This window comes from Dipodomys ordii, unplaced genomic scaffold, assembly GCF_000151885.1.
Source record: "Dipodomys ordii isolate 6190 unplaced genomic scaffold, Dord_2.0 Scaffold27, whole genome shotgun sequence".
Taxonomy (NCBI): Eukaryota; Metazoa; Chordata; class Mammalia; order Rodentia; family Heteromyidae; genus Dipodomys; species Dipodomys ordii.
Window position 1 is genome coordinate 6,839,778 of NW_012267243.1, and position 27,203 is coordinate 6,866,980.

The 27,203-nt window shown below is 46.7% G+C and overlaps 1 protein-coding gene across 1 annotated transcript in view; it reads left to right on the top strand.

Annotated features, from left to right (window-relative positions):
* The window catches only part of Sec16b (SEC16 homolog B (S. cerevisiae)), a 34,467-nt gene extending 12,501 nt beyond the window's left edge, over window positions 1-21,966 (top strand). The window contains exons 10-24 of the mRNA XM_013015521.1: window positions 1,654-1,735; window positions 5,525-5,642; window positions 6,725-6,836; window positions 8,617-8,722; window positions 10,835-10,975; window positions 12,398-12,511; window positions 13,210-13,285; window positions 15,207-15,512; window positions 16,319-16,380; window positions 18,532-18,681; window positions 18,862-18,960; window positions 19,291-19,393; window positions 19,524-19,603; window positions 20,526-20,624; window positions 21,617-21,966. Of these exons, the coding sequence (XP_012870975.1) occupies window positions 1,654-1,735; window positions 5,525-5,642; window positions 6,725-6,836; window positions 8,617-8,722; window positions 10,835-10,975; window positions 12,398-12,511; window positions 13,210-13,285; window positions 15,207-15,512; window positions 16,319-16,380; window positions 18,532-18,681; window positions 18,862-18,960; window positions 19,291-19,393; window positions 19,524-19,603; window positions 20,526-20,624; window positions 21,617-21,688 (1,720 nt within the window). The 3' untranslated portion in view covers window positions 21,689-21,966. The remainder of the gene's footprint in view (window positions 1-1,653; window positions 1,736-5,524; window positions 5,643-6,724; window positions 6,837-8,616; window positions 8,723-10,834; window positions 10,976-12,397; window positions 12,512-13,209; window positions 13,286-15,206; window positions 15,513-16,318; window positions 16,381-18,531; window positions 18,682-18,861; window positions 18,961-19,290; window positions 19,394-19,523; window positions 19,604-20,525; window positions 20,625-21,616) is intronic.
* Window positions 21,967-27,203: the final 5,237 nt, after the last annotated feature.

Sequence of the window (27,203 nt, forward strand, 5' to 3'; positions counted from 1 at the left end):
ATTACAGGTATGTGCTACTATGCCCTGTTTCTCCAGATTCTTATAACTTAGATACATGGATTCTGTCTATCCACTAAGTGGAATGAAACATTTCAGTAATATTTTGTAGGGCCAGACTTGCTAACAATTAAATACGTTCTGCCAGGCAGTAATCTGCTCTGGTTCTATTGATGAGGGGAGTAAGTGATCACCTAAGTTTCACTGCTAGAACCTAAGGAGTAAGTGTGCAGGGCTTAGTCTTGCAGTGGGTAAGGAGGGGTGGGCAGGGATATGGGATAGCGCGATTGTGAGTTGTGGTGGGAAGAGGCTGTGCTGGGCCTATGGGAATCTGGAGATGGGTTTCTGTCTGAGTCTATCCTTCGGGCTCCAGCTAGCGCTCCGGGTGATAGGGATGAGGAGGGGGGCGGGGCAAATATCAGGGGCAGGCTCGAGTCAGGTGAGAGAGAGGTGTTACCTTTATGGGTTTCTCTTCAGGACAGTGAGGGTACCCTTGCAGATTATGTAGACTCAAATCGGCCTGTTGGGCAGAGAGTTGGTTGAAATGATGGAGACCCATGGCCCTCGTGGCTGCCCCACTGCCTAGGAGCCAGTCTCTATGACTCTGACTTCCAGTCTTCCTGGGGATGAGTACTTCTATACAGCACTTTATTGTACCCAGTGTCTGGCATGGCAGGGAGTACTGTCGTCTATTATGCTCAGTGCTCGGAGTTCCTGTGGCAAGGATGTAAAAGATGGTGTTTCGAGGGACCATTTTCCTCTGGGTTTTGAAAAGGAACAGCCCACATACCCAGGCTGTAACATCTATCTCTGCTATAGAGTTTTGCCTTGGGCCATTGATTTTTGATGGGGCCCAGTGAATTGTGAAAAATATCTCTTACTGAGTACGCTTAAATCTCAAATCAGCTTTAGAGCTTATTATATCCTTGTTAAGCATATCCCATGGTTTGTCATCAGTAGGATTACTTCTGGTCCCTGTTCCACGCCTCTTTGGTCATTGAAAATGGCTATTTAGTGCGTGCAAGTCAAAGCTCTACAGACTCAAGCTTGTGATGAGGCAGAAAAATGGTACCGAGAGCTGTGGGTTTGGTGTGGAGGAGGAACTGAGGGTGGCTGAGAAGAAGGGACCCAGGAAGAGCTTCCAGGTAAACTGCTGGACTCTCTGGGGACACATGAGATGTGGGTGTTCATCTTGTTGACAGGAAGGTAAATAAACATGTTTACTCAAGAGTCAGGGCATCAGGGCTGGGCCTGGGGTCCCCGTTACTTAGGAGGTGAAGATAGGAGGATTGCAATCCAAGGCCAGCTTGGGCAAAAGTAAGAGACCTGTCTGGAAAAATCAACCTAAACACATAAAAGACTTGGACATGGCTCAACTAGTAAAGACCCCCCCAAATTCAATTCCCAGTTCGAGCATTAGGGAAAAAGTACAGAGAACATATCTCTAAACTTTGAGGTCTACTTGGATATGTCTGATGAAATGAAGATGCAGATGACCTTTCTGAAAAGGAGGCTATGAAAGAAATGCATAAAAAACAGAGTTGCTCAAGCAAAAGAAGCCGCTGAAATCAAGCTGAACTGAGCAAGGCCTTGTATGCCGGCAGTGGGACAAGGCTGCTGTGTTTGATTCCCACCAACTGTCCTTTCTCTCTGCAGATTCACCACCACGCTAGCGCTCAATGATCCCCTGCAGACCCTCTTCCAGCTCATGTCTGGAAGGATCCCACAAGCAGCTACGGTATGCCACAGTACCCTGTGTGACAGAATTCCTACCACACCCTGGCATCCGACAAGTTGGAGGTGGGAGGGGCTACTGACAAATGAAGTGATGGCTTTCCAGGTGAAATCTGAATAATTGTTTGCTCATTTCTTGTACCTGGTCCCACGGTAAGGTCTATTTATTTATTCTAATTTTTGCACCTGTGCAGGGGTTGAACTCAGGGCCTGGGCAATGTCCCTTAGCTTTTTCACCCAAGGCTCGGACTTGCTTGAGCCACAGCTCCACTTCTAGCTTTTGGGTGATAACTGGAGATAAGGATCTTCTGGACTTTTCTGCCAGGCTGACTTCAAACCACAATCCTCAGATCTCAGACTCCTGAGTAGCTAGGATGACAGATTTGAGCCACCTGCCCCTGGCTGAGTATTGTGATGTGTATTACTTCATGTGATACCTAGAGACGGAAGTTCTTATGCCTGTTTTGTAGATATGGAAATTGGTGCAAAGGTGCAAAATGGCAGTGAAGAGTAGGGTCATGGTTGGTCCAGGTCTGTTTGACTGTAAATACCTTGTTTTTCCACACAAATACCACAGTTGTCTGCTTTGCTATAAACAGTAATAGCCTATTGTTCTACAGGCTATTCGCAGCAGGTTTCCATTTATGTACGTTTAGTAGCTTAGGGTTCATGAAAATGTTCAGTTATATCTCAGTATTTTCTTATGCAATTATTTTAGTTTTATTTCAGGAATTCCATGTGTGTGTGTGTGTGTGTGTGTGTGTGTGTGTGTGTGTGTGTGTGTGTATAAAACATTAAAGATACACATGTGAATTTCATATATATATGTAATTTTCTCTTTAGTTAAAAATATCTTCTCTTTTTCTGTCTTTTTCCTCCTTCCATCCTCCTCTCCTTTTTCTCTTTGCTTCCTTACTTCTTTCCTTTCTTTTCTTCTCTCTTTCTTTTCCCTCCTTCCCCTTCTCAATTTCCCTCCTTCCCTCCCTCCCTCCCTCCTTCCTTCCTTCCTTCCTTCCTTCCTTCCTTCCTTCCTTCCTTCCTTCCTTCCTTCCTTCCTTCCTTCCTTCCTTTCTTTTCTTCTCTCTTTCTTTTCCCTCCTTCCCCTTCTCAATTTCCTTCCTTCCTTCCTTCCCTCCTTCCTCCCTTCCCCTTCCCTCCCTCCCTTCCTTCCTTCCTCCCTTCCTTCCTTCCTTCATTCCCTCCTTTTGCTTTTGTGTTTGTTCCATTTTTGTCTCTTTCCTAGAGTTTTTCTCCCTTTCTGTTTTGAGCTCTTCAGCCCACCTTGATTTCCTCCTGTTGCTCACTGGCTCTCTTTCTCATTTACTGAAAATAAACTTCACACTTTTTCTCTTTCTTTTTTGATGTTCTTATGGCCTGTGACTTATTCTAAGAAAAAGGAAAGGGAAATGATGGCTTTGGTGCCGTCACTAAGCCAAGGGGCTCTTTTGGCCGTGGAATGTGCCGCACAGTTCAGCTGGATGGAAATGTCAGCTCTGCAATGAAACTGCATCATGTCACAGAACAGCCGGTGGAGACAATGATAAAATTAGCCCATGGTCCACTGGGTCACACCAAAAAGGCCGAGTTAGCTCCTTTCTCCCACTTTGAGGTGAGAAACCCGAGAAGCTAGACGTGTTGTGCCAAGGTGACATGTGATGTTAGCGTGCGGGAGCCTGGCAGCCCCTCACCTCGGACAAAAGGCTCCAGCTCACCCCGTGACCCAGCGGGAATAGCATGGCCCCTGCACACAGGCATGGGACTCATCACAGCCGCAGCTGGTCTTTGCGCCTCAGCGCTGTGTGAACTTGACTTGGTTACTTTCATCTCCCAGAGCCTTAGTTCTGCATCTGTGTAGGGTTACTGTGAAAATAAGAGAACATTCTAGAACCCATCAACCGCTGTGCTTGGTGCATTGCTTTATGGTGATTTCAAACAGAAAATCATCCAAGGAAGGAGACAGGAAGATTACTTCCAAGATTACCATTTTTATTTTAAGACAAGGGATTCTCTTCTGTCTTCCTGGCTTGCTAAAGAGTCCACAGGAAGAGGTCTGCCTTACATATTAAAGCAATGTTTGAGCTTGGCACTGTGATTAGTGGCAGAAGGACTTAACCCAGAGTATGGTTCATGGGCTGAACTTCGATGATCAATGAGAACTGTTGTTATTATTGTGATTTATTATCACTACCTCATGATCTTTTCATCACTTCTATTGCATTACTCAAATATACAAGGAATAACTGTAGCATGGAATTGGGTAGAGCATCTATTTCCTGGGATAATTATAGACACCAAACAATTACAAATAGTTTTGACCTTCAAATCTTAGCTATAATTATCTGCATCACTCTTCTATGGGATACGTTGAAGTTAGATTGTTGGTTTGCCTATCACCTCTTTCTTCTGCTTATCCTATTCTGTGTGTGTGTGTGTGTGCATGCGCCCACACATGTATATACCCATGCACACATGCATACCTATTATGGAATTTGTAAAGTATATAGTATTGTGCTGTTCACGTTACATGATTTATTTTTGTTATTCACAGTAGCCTTGTTAGGTAGGAATTATGATCTCCATCTTAGAAATGAGGAAACAAAGATTCAAGAAAGATTAGAAAACTGGCTCAAGGCCACACAGGAAGTATGAGGATTTGCGTGTGTTGCGCATGTGACATGGTTGCTTGTTCACTGAGGGGAAGGCTGCCCCAGGGTGTGAGTTCATAGGGCAGCCCCGTTTATGTGGGGCTTCTTCATAGTTCCCTGACTGCTGACTCTCTCCTGCTCCCTGATGGATCCAGAGCCTCTTTATTGTCCCCAGAGGTAAGGCAAGAAGGAAATGCAGATTGAATGCAGATTGAATCCTGGTGGGGTGATTCTGTTTGATTTTCGTTATTCCTAAGTGGTCATAGGAAGTAGACCTTATGGGGTTGTTTTATAAGATGAGGTGTGAAAGTTCTTTGGAAATTCAGAAAATATTAACCATTCATTAAGACATTAGATGCCTGAACACTAAAACGTGGTGATGGATTAATGTAGTCTCATCTATTTGTGAGACAAGCATGTTTGCTCTTCCTTCACTCAAAAACCAGAAGTTATTTTGGGTCTCTAGCTATTTTGAGTGAAGGCACTGGGAAAAAAATTAAGTCCTCTAATGTTCTTTTGTGTGCGTCTCCCAGTATCCACGTATGTGTGTATGTATACATGTATGCACATATGTATGTATGCATGCATGGATGTATGTGCTTGCCTGTCTGTCCTTCTAGGAGCTTTACTACCTTCAAGTTTTTGAGAGAGGGCCATGCTATGTTGTCCAGGCTGGTCTGACACTCATGGTCCTTATACTTCAGCTTCCCAAATGATGGGATGACAGCCATGTAGCACTATGCTAACCTGCATCTTCCTCTTCTACTATAGACTTTTTTGTTGGTTGTGGGGCCTGAACTCTGGGCCTGGGTGCTGTCCCTCAGCTCTTCAGCTCAAGGCTAGCACTCTACCACTTGAGCCACAGTGCCATTTCTAGCTTTTTCTGCTTATTTGGTGCTGAGGAATCGAACCCAGGGCTTCATGCATGCAAGGCAAGCACTCTACCACTGAGCCACCTTCCCAGCCCACCTGCCCCTTCTTTAAAAAGACATTCTAAATCTGTGCATAGCAGCACCGCAGGCAGCATGGTCAGCCCTCCCTGAACTCCTCTAACCAAACAACTGTGACTGCATTCTTCTTTACTTACATTTTGGGAAGTGTGAAACAACTCTGTAACTTTTCATTATTTTTTCTGCTATTTTTTTCAGTGTTGTGGGGACAGGCAGTGGGGAGACTGGAGGCCGCACTTGGCTGTGATTCTGTCAAATCAAGCTGGAGACCTGGAGCTGTATCAGAGAGCGATTGTCACCATGGGGGACACATTGGGTAAGCAGAAACCCACAGGGAATCTCTAAGACAGCTATAAACACTTGTCTTTAGGACCTTAGATTCCGGGAGAGTTTGGGTCTGTGCTCCAGTCATTTCCTAGGACCTAGGAGACTCCATGCTTTGAGGTTAGAAATGCCAGGGAAGGAAGAGGCCCTTCTGGAACTGACTTCCCAGAATTCCTGCTGGTAAGACCCAGTGCTCTGCAGTTTCTGCTCAGCAGTTGATCTTCCAGCCTTGGAAAGGAAAGCCTTGTACAGGAAATTACACAGGTGACATCTCACCTCCTGTGGCCGTTAATACTTCAGTGACCTGGCTTAGTCAGATAGGAAATGTTCTTTTTGCCTGACCGGAATCATTCTGTAGCCTTTATTTCTAGCATCTCTCTGTGAACATGGCCTACATAAGCACTTAGGGGCCATTGAGTATTCTTGATCAGTGTTCTCAAATTTGGTCAGAGGGCAGACTATGTAGAAATCATGTAGAAAGCCTGTGGAAATGGTGAGCCATTGTCCTGTTAAAGTTGAAGTAGCCAGACAGAAACTTGTGTCAAGTGATGGTCAGTCACTCAGCACCCTGAGCGACAGGGAACCCACGGCTGCCAGGCCATTCGGTAACGAGTTGGTAACGAGTTTTATGAGGAAGGGAGTAGCTTTCTACTACAGGGGAAACAACTTGCCTTGAGAAGCTGAGCTTGTTTCTTTGGGAACTCCACTCACGGAGGTTTACATCACTCCCAACAATGCAGGTGTCTCTTTGCAGCGCTCAGCCTCAGGAAGGACCAGTTGGAAAGTTCCCAGTGTGGGGTTGGGGTGGGGTGGGGGGTGAGAGGACATGAGCACTAATGTGAAATAGTATACCTTATTCTGGCTGAAGGGAATTTGTGATATTGGAAGCCGAATACTGATTGAGGAAGGAGTTCAGGTGATTGTGGCCTATGGCTAGGAGAAGTCGGCCATGGTACTCTCAGGAGGGAGGTCTCTCCTAACGTCTGACCCTGCTTTCCTATCCCTATCCTACCCAGACGATGGGCCCCCACCTGGGCTCTTCCATGACTGGGTCTTGCTCTGCTCCTCCTGCAGCTGGGAAAGGGCTCCTGGAGGCTGCTCACTTCTGCTACCTCATGGCTCACCTGCCTTTCGGCCACTATCCGGTGAAGACAGATCATCTGGTCTTGCTGGGCAGTAGCCATAGGTATGTGTGACTTCTGTGGGGGGAAAGGGCCTGGAAAGGATGTTTTCTACATGAGGAGAAATGTTCCAGTTTTCATTTTCTTGTGTGAATTTCAGCGACTGCTGGTCTTCTGTACTTGGTTTTCTGTTCAGGTCTCTGGGCGGAATGACCAGTAGTCTCCCATCATACCACCAGGGGGCCTCAGGCCTCAGATCCTGTTCCAGGAGGCAGTAAGCTGGTGCCTTTGGAGGGGGGGTGTATTGTGTGTATTTGGACACTAGGTGGCACCCCAGCTCCACAATGAGAAATTTTCTATTAGGAAATAAAGTTTTGCATGTTGGAGGCGAAGGCCCTGTGTTAGGCAGCCCTGGGCCTTTTCTGGGAGCCTGTCCAAAGCTAGAAAACGAAAGGAGTTATATTCAGTCCATTTTGGGGGGTACCAGAACCTCTACACTGACTCTGCAAGCCCACTTAGTTTCTTTGAGTCACTCACTTACTCTCCTTTGGCCTTGACATCAGACTTTTCACATGGAAAGATATCAACAAGCCCTTAGACAATGGAGGATGGACAAATGGACAGACTCGTTTGGAGTGATTCTCTATGTTTTGCATCTGTCTACCCATTTCTCCCTAATACTTACGATGTGGATCTGGCCAGTTATGCCCTCCCTTCCCTCCTCCTCTCCCTCCCTTACTTCCTTATGGTAAACATTCCCTCTGTTGGAGGGAAACCCAGGAGGCCTGGAGAGGTTGAGAAAGTGGTTTAAGGCAGTAACTGGTGACACACCAGGTTGGGCCTGGAGCCCAGGCTCCCGGAGCCCATCTTGTTAACTGTGATCAAGCTGCCCACCCCCGTAGCCATGGTCCTGGGCACAGAGTGAGCATGTCAGAGAAGCCCTTTTAGGCTAGGGATGACAATAAAGGTGTTTGGGCAAATATGGCTCCCTTCTCATATTTGTGATATAGAAGGACATTTCTGGAGATCATGCCCGAACTCCCTGGAAGATCCCTGTTTATTTTGGGCAGCTCAGGAAGCTGTTGAAGGAATGGGGGGGCTGGGGTGGGGGACGGGGGGGGCACTACATAGTACTCCCGTGCTCTTCCCATCACATTTACCTAGTCTTTTTCCTCCTTGGCTGACTGAATGCTCCACCTGTGAAGACTGCTGTCTGCTTCTTGGCTCAGCTCTCCTCCTCATTCTCTGCCAGGCCATCCTTCCTCAGTGGCCCTGATGGGTCACGTGGATCTTTCTTCTGCTGGGTGCTGTTTCCAGGGCCGGGCAGGCTTTAGGGCACAAAGCCTGGCTCTTACTCTGTGTCAGGGGAGGGCGTGGTCCTGTGCACACCAGCAAAGACAGAAGATGACTTCCTTCCTGTGGGCTCACCTCCTGGCCCAGAGCCCTGCTCTGTCCCTTCTCCAGAGCCTAGCAGAGGTGGGAACCTTTTATTTTCTGTAAAGGGCCAATCGGATATTTATAACATCATTACCTGCCATATAAATTTAGCAATATTAGCAGACAGGCTTTGGGTAGCCAATAAGAAGCACTATGTTGATTTGTCCTATCTTATACCAAATAATTTCTCAGGCCTAAGATTGCCTGCAGGCCAGATGTCCCCACCCATGCAAGAAGAGTGGAGGGCAAAGGTCAAAGAGCCACGTGGAAGCCCTTAGTCTCTTTCCTCTCTTGGAAGTACTTGTGAGAAGCCCAGCAGAGAGCTCCCCTCAAGCTGCAGTTGGTGTGCGCATTCCAGGGCACCCCGTTCCTCCCTCAAGCTCTGTTCTTGTTATTCCCTGGTCTTAGCCAAGAGTTTTTGAAATTTGCCACCACTGAGGCCATACAGAGGACGGAAATCTTCGAGTACTGCCGGATGCTGGGCCGTGCCAAATCCTTCATCCCTGCTTTCCAGGTAACTGAACCCAGAGAGTGCCAGCACCTTGGCTGGGTCAGATGGGTGTGGACATGGGAGAATGGTCAGCTCTGTTATCTACTGCTTTTCCCTTACTAGGGTGAGTGCAGGAAGGTTTGGGGCTGCTTTCCACATGTTAAAGGGCTATATTTTCTGACGTGAAAGCGAAGCCTTGTAGAGATCTCTCTGCTAGAGGCTCAGCCTCACTCCTGACACCTGGAAATCCTGCTGCAGTCCCAGGCCTCCTCCACCACCTACCATCTCTGCCCTGTTCTCCTGGTTGGCTCTTACCAGCAACAGCTCCTCCTGCTCCTCCTCCTCCTCCTCCTCCTCCTCCTCCTCCTCCTCCTGTCCCTGGGGGGCGGAGGATAGGGGAGTATGAGCCCACCCATGGATGCTCGGCCTTCCTTTTTTTTGTTGTTGTTGTTGGTCATGGGGACTGAACTCGGCCCGGGTGCTGTCCCTCAGCTCTTCAGCTCAAGGCTACCACTCTACCACTTGAGCCACAGCACCACCTCTGGCTTTTTCTGCTTATGTGGTGCTGAGGAATCGAACCCAGGGCCTCATGCATGCAAGGCATGCACTCTACCACTGAGCCACCTTCCCAGCTCCTGCTAGGCCCTCCTGCAGGAGACTTCCCGACCTGACCTTGGCCTTCAAGGTCTTGTCCTGCTCTCAGGGCCTCGGCTGGGCAGGTGCACCCATACTTCTCTCTCTTCTTTTTTTCATCTTCATCATCTGTCCCGTTGCTACCTTACATTCATGAGCGATGCTGACATCGTGTTATCCTCCTGTCCGATCCCCAGAGTGCTCCAAGACCTGGCAGCATACAGCCTCCTCTCATCACTTTGTGGGGATGACAAGGATGGCCTTTGGTGATCAGGGCTATGAAAGGGGCCCAGACAATAGAGCCGAGCACTGAGGTAGTTGGTTGCTTTAGCTAGCTACAAAAGTGCCAGCTTTAGAGTGACTGTCCTCTGCTGACACAATTGTGGTCACAGCACTGGCTTCAGGGCCCCGTGGGACATTTCATTCACGCTTCTTCTTTTTCAAGGGCAGATACTTTTTCTCCTTGCTGAAATTATCTTCTTTTGCCACAGACCTTTGTATCGCTTTTACTGCCAGGTAGTCGGCGTGTACACAGTAACAATGCAGCAACGAGAACGCAACACACACATACACACACACACACACACACACCTACCACAAAGCAAACACACCCTTGGGAATGAATTATGATGTATCATCTCTTCTTTGACAGTTCTGTCAACAACTCACTTTTCCGAGGAAAGCCTTGTCTACCGGCTTCGGTCTCTTCCTTCCCTTTTTCCATTTATCCCATTGGTCAGTTATTTTAGTACTACTTTGGGCCGACAGTAATTTTACTGAAACTTTTAGCAGTGTTTTGCATGCTTGGCATTGTGCATTTGTTTTAATCCTGTAAGATAGGTATGGTCACACTCTCCTTTTACGAGTTATAACCTATGGGCTCGCGTCCCCTAATAGCATCCATCCTAAGTACTTCTATGGATGCTCTTAGAAGCTTCACAGAAACCAAGCAGGGGGGTGGTGTCATCATTCCCCATGCTGGGTGAAGAAAGGGGGCGCGTGGAGAGGCAAGGTGAATGGCCCCGTGCTTCACAGCTCAGGTGGAGCTTGCATTTGATCGGGGCTGTCTGACCCCCAAATCCTCAGGCTTGATCTTGCCTTTGTCACTCATGCTTGTATTTGTCATGCTCTTCTGGGCTCTATTTTTGTGTCTTCATATATGACCTGGTGTTTGTTTGGGCTGTGCTATATATAGTCAGGCTCTCTGGGGTGTGGGCTGTTGGATAAGACAGTGAGTAGAGTCTGGGAGGCTCAGCTGATATGGTTCCCATTCTTTTGTCGTTCGCCCCGCCACCATACACAATAGAGGAACTGCAGGCTGGATTTGGAGGTGAGCCCATAAGCAGATAAAATGTCCCAAATGGCACAGGGCCCTTGATATTTGGATTGCCAGAGTTAGCAGAAGCTGGCAGTCAGCTGACTTCCAAGCAGTCTTATCTACATTTCTCTCCGTCTCTATCCCTGCCTGAATGGATTCCTCTCTGGCCCTGTTCCTCCTTACAGGTGTATAAGCTCCTTTATGCATCCCGGCTGGCGGATTACGGCCTAGTGTCCCAGGCCTTGCATTACTGTGAAGCCATCGGTGCAGCCGTCCTGAGCCAGGCGGAGAGCACTCACCCTGTGCTATTAGTGGAGCTCATCAAGGTGAGCATCTCAAAGGCGTTTCTGCAGGTGTTTTATCTTCAGTGTTCAGAGAAAGCCATTGTAGAGCAGCTTAGACTCCACATTTCATCTACTTTGAACATACTGCAAAATTGGAGCCCATGGCTGTCTTTGACCACATATGCATGCCCTAAAGTGATAAGCAGAGGGCCCCCCCCCCAAGCAGGAGGTGGATGGGGAAGGTGGGGGAGGGGCTTCCTGAGAAATTCACTCCTGCATCTGCTTTTCTGATACAGTAGAACTGCATGCTACGGTGAGCTGTTTACATTACCAAAGGGAAGCTTAGAAAATACATTTTAGTGCTTACAACAGGAAATGATCCTTATTAAAATGCTTTTAAATGCATGGAATATTTTATCACATGTGGGATACATTAAAAAAAAAAGGAAAACAAAAACATATCAGCCCTTAGTTCCCCAGGAAGAAAACAACTATCAGGCAAATAGTTGTTCCAATTAATTGAAGAATAATCCATTAGTTAGGAAGTTAAAAAGTCAGTGTGCCCTTAAATTTCTGTTTTTATTTTAGATGAGGCTCAAGTGTTGGATTCAGTGACCAGTAATATCTGTAGGGCTAAGTCCCCTCCACCCCCCATACTCCAAAAATTCTGCCAGCATGAGCTCAGGGCCCCAGGATGGATAGTTAGGAAAGTTTGGGGATACCATAATGAAATAAAGCCTTAAAAAAACAAAGTAGCAGAAACTGGAAGATGTGTTGTCAAGGGGAGGGGAGGAGGAGGGGAGGGAGTAGATGCGGGGCGAGGGGAATGATGGGTGAGCGCAGTCATGGTATTCAGCGTGTGCATTTGAAAATTAAACTAGGAAATCTGAGAAGGGTAGGCAGAGTTGGGAGAGGTGGGGCAGAATAATGGCGCAGCGTGACAGTGACCAAGATGCGTTGGGCTTATCAACAATTCAACATGTTGGATTGAAAGCCCTCTTTACAACTACTTAAGGATAATAAAAAGATAAATTGAAAACATACACAAAGTGGCATCGCTGCCGTCTGGAAGCTTGTTAAGATTGCAGATCTTGGGCTCTGTCCAGAGATCAGGGACCAGAATTAGTGATCCTTGTGGGTACCAAAGTTCAAAAAGCTGCTTCTACAGAGATGGTAACTTTGCAGAGCAAGGAAGTCGAGCAACTGTTTCTGCCCATATTTTGTTTTGTATCTAATCCAGATGGGCTGCTTGTTTATGTATGTCACAATTTTGGGAGCATATCTGCTGAATTTGTTATTTCTCAATTATTGCTTAGCATTGAATTTACAAGTGAGTTATAGCTCTTTCTCCTTTCCCCTTATCCCCTCCCCCCTCGCTCTGTTGTATTTCCATGTCTCTCCTCTTCTCTCTCTCCTTGCCTTCTTTTACTCTCTGAACCTGACCTGTCTGGAAACCCGGTACAGCTCGCAGACAAACTGAAGCTGTCAGATCCTCTGGTTTTAGAAAGACGCCGCGGGGACAGGGAACTGGAGCCAGATTGGCTAGTGCAGCTTAGGAAGCTACACCAGGAGCTAGAGGTGAGGAGAATGGGCCCGGGGTGCTCCCGGGGTGGGCCCTGTGTTTTAGCAAGTGCCCAGGCCCCACTGTGGGCTCTCCCATCACCCTGAGGCGCCGTCTTCCCTGCTGCTGCTGTTGTCCAGTGCAAACCTTTCTCAGGTGTTTGCAGGCGACACAGAGGGGCGCTCTTCCAAATGCTCTTGCGGTTCTCTGAGGACCCAGGGACTGTTTCATGGCCATCAAAGCTTCCCCATCTCGGTTAGGAACAATGGATCACAGCAGACCCGTGTCACTTTCATGTAATGTAGGGCAATTGCTTAAAAGACTTCCGGGCCTGTCCTTTTTGTTCTGACAATTGCAAAATCTGCTGGTCATAATCAGAACAGTAATTGGAGCAGGGCCTCCCTCCATTTTCTTTCTTCTACTCTGCTCTGAAGAAAGGACAAAGTAGACTTTTTAAAAAGCACACAGGGCCGCTTCTCCCTCGGCTGGAGAGGCCTATGGGTTAGTTGCTGCCATTTTGTCCCTCCCTCTGGCAAGGGTGGATGACGCTGACTGTAATAATGACATCCCTGCCTGGGAATGAGGATCCCCTCCATGGGACCCTACTCCACATTTACCTTCCTTTGTCACTCACCCCTAACAGGAAGTTAATTTCAACTATCCCCCCCCCCCGCCTTTGTGTTGCTTAAAAGGATTTTTAATTTATCTTAAATAGCTAAAGGTAGCTGGAGACACTGGTGATCCTCCTCCTGACCACTCAGATGAGTCCGAAGCCAGAAGAACCACCACAGGTACCCAAAATGATCAACTGGCACTTACGATCAAACTGTTGGAGAAAAAATAGTTTAGCCATGTCCTCCTTCCCTTCCCACGGTGTATGTGTATGTCTGACTCCTTAGTCTATGCATCCCTTCCCCAGATACCGCCATCTCCCTGCAGTGTAGTTTTTGCTTCATAGCCTGGGCTTTTAAATACCTGGATATTGTGCACGTTGTGTTGCATTGCTAGTGGTTTTGTAAACTTGTCCCCCGTGGGATTAAGTTTCTTGAGGCTCCAGCTGTTAGGCTATCTGAATCTTTTCCTAGTGTTGTGGACATTAGGAACACTAGGAAACTTAATTAAACACATTCATTGTCAAGGCGATCTACAGAGGGGTTACAGTTACATAAGTCAGGTAGAGGGCACATTTCTTTTTGAACAATGTCCCCCCTTCCCTCGCTCTCTCCTACTTTTCCCCTCCCGTCTCCACCCACAGGTTGTATAATTCATTTTCAACTTGGTGCCGAGTTGGCTTACCCTGGGTCCCTCCATGTACACTGAAGATTGTTTCTCATGATCAATTGCTGTATAGCTGCGAAACCCCTATTTTTCAAAGTGTTTTCACAGTGTCCTTCAGGAGGCCTCTGGCCCGCAGGTGCTGTGTCCCTAGGGAACTCCACACCCTTCCCCCAGTTATGCCCACAGTGGAGGGTCTGCCGGGGCTCTGGCCTCTTCAGTCTTCTGGGCTTCCTTTAGGGAGGGGAAGGATGGAAGAGGAGGCCTGGGTTTCTGAGTTGTGGTTTTGCCAGAGTTAGGCTGGCATCGCTGGATGGTGGTTTCCTCACAGCCCTGACTGCGGCTGCCCAGTGGGGCAGGTAGACTGGCAACCACACCAGTCGTCTGGGCCTGGCTCCTTGGGCTTTGGGCTCCAGGCTAGTGCTCTGCCACTGCTCTACTTCTGGCTTTTTGTTGGTTGGCTGGAGATAAAAGTCTCATGGACTTTCCTGCCCAGGCTGGCTTTGAATCCCAATCCTCACATCTTCGCTTCCTAAGTAGTTAGGATTACAGGTCTGAGCCACTGGTACCAGAAAGGCTTGATGCTTTAAAAGCAAAGCCATTATTTTTAAGGTCTGATTTTTTTTTTTAAGTATTGAGGATTGAACTATGGCCTCATACTTGCTAGGCAGGTGCTCTATCACTTGAGCCTCATCTTTTTTGTTGTAGTTTGTCTTTCAGATAGAGACTCACACTAACTTTCCTGGGGCTAACCTTGGACCATGATCTTTATACTTCCTCCTCTTGAGTAGCTAGTATTACAGGAGTATGCTACCCTGCTGGCTGATTTGGGTTTTAACCGTAAGCTTTTAAAGTTTCAAATATTTAAGTCCACTAGGAAATCCTTAAAGAAGAAACTATTCTCCCCCAAATCACAAGGTGTGGAGTTAAATGGGACAGTAAGTTCTACCCTCCCATTCCATGGATTGAAAGCTCAGAGATTAGCCAAGCACTCGTGGCTCACTTCTGTAATCCTAGCTACTCAGGAGGCTGAGATATGAGGATCTGGATTCAAAGCCAGCCCAGGCAGGAAAGTCTGTGAGACTCTTATCTCCAGTTAACCACCAGAAAACCAGAAGTGGTGCTTTGGCTCAAAGCGGTAGAGTGCTAGCTGTGAGTAAAAAGAGCCCAGGGATACCATCCAGGCCTCATGACTGAAAAAAATTAGAAAAAGCTCAGCGATGATCTAAAGAAGTGAGGGAATAATTCTGAAAGAGGCAGTGAGAGGTGTCACACTCACTCTGGGTGCTGCTCGTCATCTCATACATAGAAGTCAATCAGACAGCTGGTCCTGTCATTACTCTCCAAAGTGGACAAGGCCAGGAGTGTGTCTGGTGTGATTAGTCCTTGAATTGCACGTGTGGGGCCTAACTGCTTCTTCTTTCTCCTTTGTCTTAGATACTTTCTACCAGGATCTTTCGGGACAGCCAGGCTCCTCAGAAGACCCTGGCTACAGCTCAGCCCAGTGGTCAACACCTGAGCAGACAGGCCCCACCCAGCCCAGCCCAAGGCAGCCTGTTTCCCTCCAGCAGGATCCTTACCCAGGGGGAGGCGGTTCAGGGCACCTGGGGGCCTCAGTGCCTCTTTATGCTGTTCCTGAGACTCCCTACTCAGGGATCAGCACTGGCGGTGGCAGCGTGGCAGTAGCAGGAGCTCCTGCAGGAAGGGCTTGGGAGGAAACACTGCATATCCATCCTACCCCTGGTAAGATCTGCCAGCCTATCGGGATACAATGGGGATGGAGTCTTATAGGGAGCTGTAGGTAGAGGAAGGTACAGGGACATGCTGGAGTTGGGGAAGGCATCGATGTGATTGTGTGGTTGAGTCTGCTCCATGTTGGCCTATGTGCTGATGTTTTGCATCTACCTTGCTGTGTGCCAGCCCAGCTATCTCTCTACCTGGGCAAGCAGAGCAGAATGGACACAGCCACTCTGTCCTCTCCTATAGTTTATCATGGAGCGACTTCAGAGTGAGTAAAGATAATCCTGACTGTGCCTCGCATGCACTGTAGTACAGGCCAGGCCATCTTTCTGATCATCTTGCCCCCAGTGGATGACAGTCAGGAACTGTGGCAGGGATGGTGTTTCTGTCCCGGACCACAATTCTTCAGACTCCTCAGATCTCACATAGCTGGGGCTGAATCTGGAGGAGCAGTGCTGAGTGACACCAGGATCCACCTAGGATTGGATCTTAGACCGAAGGAAAGACCCTGAGCAAGAGAGAGACACCCAGGAAGGGCTGAGGATGAGTCCATGGGATCTCGCTCCCTGTTCTTCCCAGACTCCTAAGAAATGACGTTGGTGTTTGAGGTAGAGTTGGGTTGACTGGCATGGCCTGCAGTGGCCGGAAGGGATAGGAGTCAAACAAGCAGGCGCTGCATCTTCTGTGACCTGCTTGTGGTTAAGGCCTCTGGGCTGCAGCCCCTCTGCTTTGTGTCCTTACTACCCTTCTTCAGGATGGGTGGGACAGCACACATCGGGCTTACTCTCTGATTCTCTTTGGTGCTATAGGACACATCACCGCCTCTCAGGACGGCTCCCAGGATGGTCAAAGGGTCATTCCTGAACCTCAGGTGAGAGGAGGAGGCAGGGAGGAGGCCAGGGTCCACGCTGAGCTCCACCACTGCCTCTGGTCTTTCAGCACAGTCTCTTCCTGGCTCTTCCAGTCTCTCCTCCACTGTCATCCCCCTCGCCTTCTCTGAGGGGTCCTGGAAGTTTGGATGGAGGCTCAGTCCCTCCCTGTTGCACCTTGGGCGGAAGGCAGCAGAGCAGGCTGAGTTCTGGGTTCACAGATCTTATTCCTTTAAAGGTGACCTCTTGTCTCTGCTCACCTGATGCTCACACGGTGCCCTGCCCCATTGCTGAAGATGGGCTATTTATGTCTGTATTCTAATTTTTACCTTGCTCTATGATAAGAAAGAGCCTGCTTATGTTTTTTCTCAATTGCAGGCTGTAAGGCGCCAGAGGAGACCATGTATAATCATTCTACCACACTGTTGGCTGAAAGTACCTTTTCCCTCAGCAGTGGGCAGCTTTGATGCCAAACTTAAGTTGCTGTGCGGCTTTGCCTGGTTGGAAGATTATATCAGAAAGCAGTTTCAAGTAGTATTGGGCCACAGGTCTTAAAACATTTCTGTGGGCTTAGTGTTGAGGCTCACTCAAGAGATGGAGATCAGAAGGATCTCAGTTAGAGGTCAGCTTGGACAAAAACTTCATGCGATCCCATTGCAATCAATAATCTGGATGTGTTGGAAATATCTTCCGTCCAGCTATGTGGGAAGAGTATGGTGCGGGCTGTCCTGGGTATAAGTGCAAAATGATTAAAAAATAATGAAAGCATAAAGGCCTGAGGGCATGGCTCATGTGGTGTGAGCGCTGTCTATCAGGTGCCAGGACCCTGAGTTCAAATCCCCAGTACTGCCACAAAACTCTGAGAATTTCAGCTGGTACTGTAGTATATTACTGTTATAGAAAAAGTAAAACATCATATAATGAGCAAAGTAAACATCATTGATAATCCCATAGCTAAATGTTTTAGTTCTTTCCTTCCATTTTTTGCTCTGAATGTGTACATAAATGCACACTTGTTCTTTCAAGTAGTTAAAGTATGGGTCTATAAATTGTATTTGCTACTTAACAGTATGTAAATAAGATTTTCTGTATCATCCCATGTCATTTATGTATAATTCGGAAATATGATTTTTAATATTGGTATGGCAGAATCCATTGTGTATTGACTCAGAGGAGAAATTCTTGGAAGAATCAGAGACCCAGACTGCTATGGTTAAAGCCTTCTCTGCTGTTTGCTAGCTGTGTGGCCTTAGGCAGGTTGCTTAACCTTCCAATGGCATAATTTCCCCATTTTTAAGACTAGTCCTTCCCTCACAGGTCTGTTGTAAAGATTAAGAGCATCACTATACATAAAGGACTTAGAACAGAGCTAAATACTATATTCAGTAGAATAAAATAAGGCTTCCCCCCCCCTGTATTTTGCCAAAGTTGTTCCTGACGTTTGTACCAATTATGCAAGCCGTAAATGGAAATGTGACACAAAAAGAGGATATGTTTTATGATGTTATGCCTGGAATAGGCAACTTCATAGAGACAGAAAGAAAGTGGGTAGAGATTAGAGGTGAGCAGGGGCTGAGGCCAGGTGAAGCCGATCGAGTTGCTCTAGGAGATGATGGTGGCGGGTGCAGATGGGTGTGTTCATTGTGGATGTGTTCAGTGCTGCTGGGCCATTGCTTAGAAGTGGTTAAAGTGATGAGCTTTATGCGTATGTATGTTTTATCCCACCATAGAAAGCTAAATGGAAGGGGTGTGGGGATATGTCCCTCCCCTCCTGTGTATATATTCACATTTGCTCTTGAGTGAATCTCAGGAAATGAGCTCTAAGGTGAGTTAGTTTGCCTGTTTCCCACGTTCCCCTTGTTCTCCTTGTTGCTCTAAGTCCAACTTTGGAGACTAGCTTCTGGAGAGGTCTCATAGTAGACACAATTCCCCAAGTTTAGGGACAGCATGAAGCCTGGGCTTGGGTCCTGCCCTGGTCCCAAGCCTTTGGCAAAATATTTTCCTGGCTGAGTCTTACTCCCTCCTCAGTGAGATAAGGATCCCCTAAGACTATTGTAGATTTACTGAGTGGTCAGGTGACAGGGTGCGTGGAAATGTGCTCTCTTCCCTGCCAAGTGCTCTATAAATGTTCATTCTTTCTTATTTAATCCCAGGCATTGCCAGCCTTCAGAGAACGAAGATATTCTGAGAGTTCCACTGTTTCAGCCAAGGAGAATGAGGAGTCTCCTGATGAAGCAGACAAAAAGACTTCCCAAAATGCTGCACAGAAAGAAAAGCCAGGAGATGTGAAAGAGAATACAAAGGTGGAGGGATTGCTCGTGTCTTTCTACGCTTCTGTCCCCTTCTAGGCCGGTCCTAAATGGTAGAGCAGAATTAGGGACTCTCCTCCTCTCCCCTTCCATCTCATACCGGGGTGGAGCATGCTGAATTTGTCAGTGGCGGAAACAAACGGATGGACCTTCACTTTTTTTTTCCCCCTTCAGAGCTCAGGATTTGGCTGGTTCAGCTGGTTTCGAGGGAAGCCCACCACCAGTGACACCCACTCTGGAGATGAGGACTCATCACACAGCTCAGACTCAGAGGTGTGCTCGGTGGGAGAACAGAGTCCCTTCCCCAGGGGCCAACAGAGGGTGTCTTCAATCACTGTGACTAGTGGTCAGGTCTGAAAGGACCAGGGCTCTGGGAGGCCAAGGGCAGATAATGAAAAGCCTGAACAGGTTCAGTAACAGAAAGACAACCCAGATTTCGGGGCCTAGGAGGAAAGGAAAATGGTGTTTTGGAGAGAGTCTCCAGAGCATGTAGTCTCCAGAGCATGTCTCAGGTGGAGGCCACTGCTGTGGGTGCGGGAACACATGTAGACTGGCATGAACTCATTACCCATGGTACCTACGCCGCCACTCTTCACTAAGCAGGAATCCCTGCAAGTACCATCTGCCCACCCGGCCAGCCTGTCACCCACGCCTCCTCTGGAGTCCCCGCCTCTGCCTGGCACCAGTGCCCTCTCCAGGAGCCTAGGTACTGCCAATCTCAGCTCTTCAGCGCCTCTCTATTCCTCTTATTGTCCATGGGCTAGAGGATGTCTTCTGGAAGATGGAGCTCCTCAGTCCTGAGCAGAGGCAGCAGTGCTAACTCCCTTGCCTTCTAGGTGGAGGGGAAGTCCCAGGATCCGTGTCCAGTGGGGGAGCAGCGAAGGTCACCGGGGCTGGAGACTTCTCAGCACTTGAAGTAAGCAGCCTACAGGCTGGGGCCTAGGCCTCCCAGGAGGGAGGCCCAGACTCTCACTGTGGTTCGGAGATGGGGCCCAGCGTGGGGCTGACTTACAGAAAATAGAGGGAAGGCTTCTGCCTTAGTTTTCTTGGGCTACCATCACAAAGTACCACGGGTGGGAGGACTTAAATAACAGCAGTGTATTTTCTCAAGTTCTGGAGATTAAGGTTCAAGGTCAAAATGTCAGTGGTGTTGTTTCTTCTGAGGCCTTTCTCTCTCTGGCTTGTAGATGCTGACTTTCTCCCCATTATGTCTTTAGCTGGTCTCTCATTACAGTGTTTCCTTCTGGTTTAAGGACAACAGTCATGTTAAGTTAGCGACCCATTTAGAGTTAGGCTTCTTTAAGTTTAGGGTTGAACCTTAGGAAGTTTTGGAGGGATAAGGTTCATCCCATCCAGCCACTTTAGGTGAATTTAGGGCGCCGCCTCCTTCTCTGACCCCGCGGGAGCTGGAGTTTAACTGGCTGCCTTGTCTAGGGCTCTAACACGTTCTTCACAGTGTCCACAAGTTACCAGTGGATCTCATGTCTTGCCACGGAAGCATTTGTATTTCTTGAAGTCTGGTTGGAGCACTCTCGTAGTATTTTAGGCCTTCTGAAGAATGGGAAATTGCTTCTAATGATGGCACCAATATATTTTACTGCGGCTTTTCCTTCTTACTTGCTTTCAGGTGTGGCAGCATCCAAGTCTGCTTTGCCACCCCAAACCCAGGTGTTGGTGGTTGTACATACTTGAGCCATATTGGGTTGCTGCAGATGGATTTCCTGGGTCTTAGAAGAAACTCTTTCATCCACTTCTCTTGACCAAAATTCATGCTTTGGGAAGACTTCCTATTCCTGGAAGTTGCCGTTAATCAGACTTTCTATTATGTTCCATCTTAGGGTGTTTCCTCTGAGCTCTCCTCCAGACCTGGCATTCTGCTTCCTCCACCCACCTTGCAAGGGGCGGTTCCTCTCTACAACCCGGCTCAGGTCTCACAGGTAAGGAAAGACACCCTTGAGGGAAGAGGATGGAAGGCAAGTTGTGAAGTAAGGAGACTGAGTTTGTAGTTCCAGTTTACCAGTTACTCTAGATGAATTCCCGAGTAATTATCTAACCTTGCTAAGTATTTTATAACACAGATACACATACAAAGTGTCTGGCACCCAGACATTTTGATAGGTGTCTCCATAAGCTCAATAATGCTTAGTGCTCAATAAGCTTGGAGTAGTGGCTTCAACTAGATAATTGGGTGTGTGTGTGTGGGGGGGAGCAGAGTATAGGGATGATGACTCAAGACCAGCCTGGGCATAAAAGTTCTTCAAGATTCCATCTCACCCAATGGCTTGTGAAGTGGCTCATGCATGTCTTTGTAAGTCACAGGAAGGCACAAGGCTTTGTGCAGAAGCATGAATCTGTCATCCCAGCCACAAAGGGAGGCACAAATAAGAGCCAGGCCAGGCCAGAGATGGAGAGACCCTAATTTTGCAAAGAACCAATCCAAGAGTGGATTGACAGAACAGTTCAGAGCAATAGCATGCCTGCCTAGCAAGTGTAAGGCCCTGAACTCAACCCCCAACATTTGTGTGTTTTTTTTTAAGCAAAGAAGGAAAAGAAAAAGCTCAATAAATAATATTCCTCTCATTAGAATATTATTAGTGTTGTGGTATGATTTCCTCCTCCCTCTGTCTTAGGATGAGGGGATTACTACAAACCTGAAGAAAAGCCAACCTCCACACTCCTCAGCCACCGGGAACAGACTTAGCTCAGCTGATTAATGCCTGTTGTTTTCCCCTCTTTATAAAATCAGACAGCTTCTAGCCAGATTCAGCAGGTGAAAGCGAACCATTAAGAATGCAATGTTAAGAAGCCATCTGTAGCTGATGTGTTCTAGACTGACACTTGGGATGCTCTCCCTCAGTCTAGCTGGCCATCCCTGAGCAGTGGCGTGCTTGGGTCTGTCCACTCCAGCATCGTGTCTGTTTTCTTCCAGCTCTCCCACACCACCAGCCTGAATCGGCCCAACCGCCTGGCTCAGCGCCGCTATCCAACCCAGCCATGCTGAGAACGACCACCTGGCCCAGGCTTGTCTCTGGGGAGCACCACTTATATGTCACTGTAATTTTTCTCAATTTCCCATCCTCTTGGCTGTGGGTTGTGCAGGACTGCTGGACACGTAGAAGGCAAGGAGATAGGACTGCTTAAAAACAGCTCAGTCTAGACCTCAATTTAGCTAGCTCCAAAGGATGGAAATGATTTCATCAGGTGGGAAATCTGGGTGTAATGGGCAGCGAGTCACAGCGGCAGCATTTGAGATGGAGGGGAAGGCCTTTAGGATCTCAGGGCTAGAATGAGGGGTAATTCCATGAGGAATAGCATCCCGGGCTCAGAGCCACATTCCAGCTTAACTTTGACTCTTTCCTCAGCTTCACTTATAGACGAATACATAGCTCTAGTTAGCAAAGATTTTTACCCCGAGACTTGATGATTATTGCCCTTCAATGATTCCTTCTTCAATGACATTCCACCGATTTTTCCTTCTGGTCCTAGTTTGATGCACATTCTCGATGTGGTTCAGATTAATTATATTTCTCTCACTTTCTTAGCTAGTCCTATTTTTTTTCTCATTCTGGCATCTGGCTATCAAGTTAGATTGCTGTAGGCATCATATTGTCATGGTAACTACTGCACCTAATGATGCAGATGGATGGAACATCAGTATAATAAATGATGGAAAAAGCATTCCCTAAAAATTCCTCCTTTCCATAAGAGGGAAGGAATGAGTGCCTGATATTGTTAAATACCTCTCTTCCTACCTCAGGCCTTTGCAAATTGATGTTCAGTGGGTCACAGGGGTCTGAATAGGAGGGGGAGGGATATCTTGAAAATTTCCATCTCTCCTTTCAAACCCAAAATAGGAATGATTCTTGCTGTTTGTCAGATTTGCTGAAATTGCTCCTCACAAAGAACATTTTTTTTGTATGTGTAATTGTACATAAAGGTTTTGTACTTTAATGTACTATGGTTCTGATTTTCATAGCGATTAAACCTAGATAATTTTGTAGCAAATGCTGTCTTGGGCTGATTTTTTCCTTTTTTCTTTTCTTCTTCTTTTTTCTTTTGATCATCTCTTTCCTGAAGTCTTTCTAATAATGGTTGCATTGTGTGACCAGGTGTGAACAGCTAGGAAGAGCCCTTTTTTAATGAAAAATCAGGGACCACTCCTCTTCACTTCCAAGTTACTCTAATGTTATCATTTTTCCAATTTAAAAGATTGTCCATATTAAATTGTCCATATTTAAAATTGCCCATATTTAAAAAATATGGAAAAAAGCTATATGGACAAAAACCAGTCATTTCACTAACTGTTGCACATATTCTGTGGCCTGAAAAGTTTTATTTCATGTCTTAGATTAAATCTTAAAGTGTTTATACACAAGTGTTTTGTACCCAGAAGGGTTTCAGTAAATCAAATTCCCTTTTCTTCCTTGAGAAGCTGCTGCCCCTTGCGTTTGGCATGCTGACCCCCAGCGGTGGTACTGTAACGTTAGCCAATGAGTTTCCCAGGACCCAAACTGTCTAGACTTGAAGCCCACTCATGAGCACTTTACCCTGGGGCCTTGTGTAAGGTTACTTCACCATCCTGGGGTTTAGTTTCCTCATCTATAATGATAGTAAGAACATCTACATTATAGGGATATTGGAAGAATGAATGAGTTACCTAGGGAAGTGCTAAGAACTTCTGAGGTGTGTTCAATGCCTAGCGTGCAATCTAAAAGTAAAATCTCCACTTTTTGGGTTTTCTTTGCTTACCTGGTTTAACTATGAATTTGCAATTTTTGACACACACACACACACACACACACACATATATATATCTAAAACTGGAATAATAATATAAAAATCTGTCATGAGATCTATCTTAATGGCTAAGCCCGTTTCTCCTCCTGTATCCCATCTGCCACCAGTTCTAGATGATGATGAAGCATAATAGTTCCTCTGGGAGCAAAGTCACAGGGAATTCTACCAATCAAAAGGAGCACTTCTGCCAAAGAGAATGAAGACCAAAGAAGAAGGCAAAAACCTGGGCTGCTTGTTTGGTTTACTTTCTCCCCTTGTTAGGATTACTGCTGGAGAATCCAGGACTACACAGCAAGCCTTCCACACAGCAAGCATCCAGCTTGCTAACTTTTCTGCAACAAAACACAGCAGGAGGGAGATACAGGTGTTTTATACGCTGGAAGGGGAGGAGGTTCATGGTCCCTATGCTAATTCATGATGGAAAGGTTTTACTCTTGTCCTGGTCAGAATGTGTCTATGAATCTGTACATGCTTGATTAAAATAAATACTCTTGCCCATTGGTTAGGAAAGTTAGGTTCCATAAGGTTCTGAACTGAGGTCATTCAAATTTCTTTGTTTATCAGCTTTGGCAGGGTAGCGGGGACTGTGTTGTTAAAGGTCATGGTTGTTTTACAGCTCCAGCTGGTTAAAACTAGTTGTGGTGAAACAGCAAATGTAGCTGTAAAAGAAAACTGTTTTTCCCTTCCTTTTCTAAAGTGGAAGCTTGGGGAATAGAACAAGAATGGAAACATACTAGGGTTAGAGGCCTCTTCCCTCTTCCATAGCCTGGGAGAGGCTGCAAGATGTAAGGAGAAGCTGCTTCTGGCTTGGCAACGTGTCCACAGCAGCTGGGGATGGTCAGGTCCATCATCTGAGGCAAAACCTGTTTCCCTGTGGCCTGGTACAGTGTGGACTCCAGAAAGAGATACTGGCCCAGTGGCCCAGAAGGCCAGTTGTGTCTCACAGTGATACCCCAGAAGACAACAGGAGAGATCTTCACAAGGTAACAGAATACACTGTGGAGTTTGTTTCCATGAACCAACTCTTTAAGTAATGACCCAATGGACACTGTTTGAAAGGAAAGAATTGCTGGGCACCAGTGGTTCATGCCTGTACTCCTGCTAGTCAGGAAGCTGAGTGAGATCTGAGGATTATGGTTCCAAGCCAGCCCAGACAGAAAAGTCTGTGAGACACTTATTGCCAGTAATCTACTCAGGAAAGGCCGGCAGTGATGCTGTGGCTCAAGTGGTAGAGTGCTAGCCTTGAGCACAAAGAAGCTCAGGGACAGAACCCAGACCCTGAGTTCAAACTCCAGGACTGGTAAAACAAACCGAACCAAACCAAACCAACCAACAAAAACTCCACAAAAGAACCTAGGGCTAGGGATGTAGCTTTTTGTTGTAGATCACTTGCTTAGCAGGCTTGAGGCCTTTAGTTCAATTCCCAGTACCACAAAACCCAACAACAAAAAGGAAGCATGTGAGGTGCTCTTCACGGGCAAATTTGCTGGGTATCTCTGCTTCTCCATAGCGTACAAGCTTGCAGGAAGAATTCATCAATGATGAGAAATAAAGAAGCCACATTTTCCTTGCAAAACAGAGTGGCAATATGCAAATGTGCAATTCTGCTATATACATATAATTTAATATTTATATGAAAACATTTAAACTTAATGTTCAATAATTTGAAAGAGAATAAACCATTAAATTCCACTTAAGTGTCTTTATCACATATCACCATTCCAGCCCTCTGTCTAATCCCCTTAAGCGGCTGTAAAACTGTGAATGAGCTTTATGCCTCAGTCAGCTACACACTCTCTCTTCAGCCCTGGCTCAAGCTTCAGGTTGTGCAGGATCAAAACCTCTGCTAGCTGTTTTCCCCTCTAGAAAGCTGCTTTCTTTTGGGCCTCTTTCTCTAGGCAACCAACACGCAGAGCAATAAACTACATTTACTTCTTTGCTAAAACCAGAAAGAATCCTTTCTATCCAAGAGGGAATATACAAACCAAACCACTCTTTCTGTTTGAAAAGAATAGGTGTGCAATTTGGGTCTCTCCACTTCCATCCGTTTTTCTTTCTATCCCTGAGAGAGGGTTTTCTTTTTTGCTTTTGGTGGTCCTGGGGTTTGGACTCAGGGCCCAATTCTTGCTAGACAAGCACCTCACTACTTAAGTCATGCCCTAGCCTGATTGGCTTTAATTATTTTTCAGATAGTGTCTCATATTTTTGCCTTGCTTGGCTTGGGACTGAGCTTATTACCTATATACTTCGGCATAGCTGCGTTAAGAGGTGTGTCCTGCTTTGCCAGGATTATTAGTTGAGATGGTGGGCTTGGTAACATTTTACCTCAGGTGGCCTTGAACCTTGGTCCTCTCAAGAAATGGCCTGCCAAATATCTGGGATTTTTTGGGGGGTGGGTGGGTCGTGGGGCCTGAACTCTGGACCTTGGTGCTGGCGCTCTACCACTTGAGCCATAGCGCCACTTTTGGCTTTTTCTGCTTATATGGGGCTGAGGAATCGAAACCCAGGGCCTCATGCATTCAACGCAAGCACTGTACCACTGAGCCACCTTCCCAGCCCCTATCTGGGATTATTGACAGGAACCACCACACTACTGGAAGTGACTTTTTTTTTTTTTTACCTCCCCCTACCTTTTCCATCTTAAGCTGGGAGTTGAACATACAGTGGTATGATCTGTAAGCCATAGCAATAGGAGAGAGGTACTTATTCATCCAAGGTGACACCTAAATGTGACCTCAATGTCTGCCTGCCTTCCTAATGTGCTTACATGGGGCCATTGCCCCTTCCAGTCTTTCAGAAATGGCTTCCTAACAAGATTTAAAGTTACACTGAATGAAGATTAATCGTATGTTGAAATGTTTTCATCATGTTTTCACCAAGTGGAGGAACCTGCTTCCCCTGTTCCCTCCTTTTGTATATTCATGTCTCCAAGGTAATAGTACTTCACAGGATGAAGCTCAACAAGAGTGTTTAACTGGAGGTGGCCCGTGGAAACTGCTTACTGTTTTAACATGACATGCTTCCAGGCTCCTAGTCATCTTAGAGAGAATCTCTTCAATTTTTTTTTAATGAATATTAAGAAGAAAGGATTCCATGGCTTTTCTTGAGGCATTCAGCCTTGGATTATGTATCCTTAAACATAAGGAAGTGATTCCTAATACTTTACACAAAAATACTTCACACGTGGCTCTTTAAAACTCTCCGCTGGTCCCCAGTAGAGATGGGAAACAGCTGCTTAGCAGCTGTGCCCAGAACCCTGCCAGAGTTTGGAAGGCCTCAGTCCTTTCATAAAACAAAAGGGCCTTCTCCTCACTACATTGTGGATCTTTTGGGGACTCTTTTGGTCCTGGCCAGACCATTCTGAATTTTGATAATAGTAACACCCATGGAAGAGTCTTCCAGGCACTGCAGAGCATACATTGTCTGAGATACACAGCATTATTCCAGCACACACGGTGTATGAAGAATCAAAACCTAAGGAGAGACATTGAGCACCTTTCCAAGTTTATACAGCTGGTAAGGATGGGGCGGGGGTGTTAGAATCCAGGAGATCTGACCTCAGAATCTAGGTTTTCTGTTACATTGTCCCTGGACAGATGTACATTTGCTCCTTTGCTCTGGTATTAATTGGATGATGTATCAAACATTACACTTTTTTCCTGTTCATGATAATTTTGACAAACTGGGTTGGATTTGCCAAACTGCTATCATAAAAGACC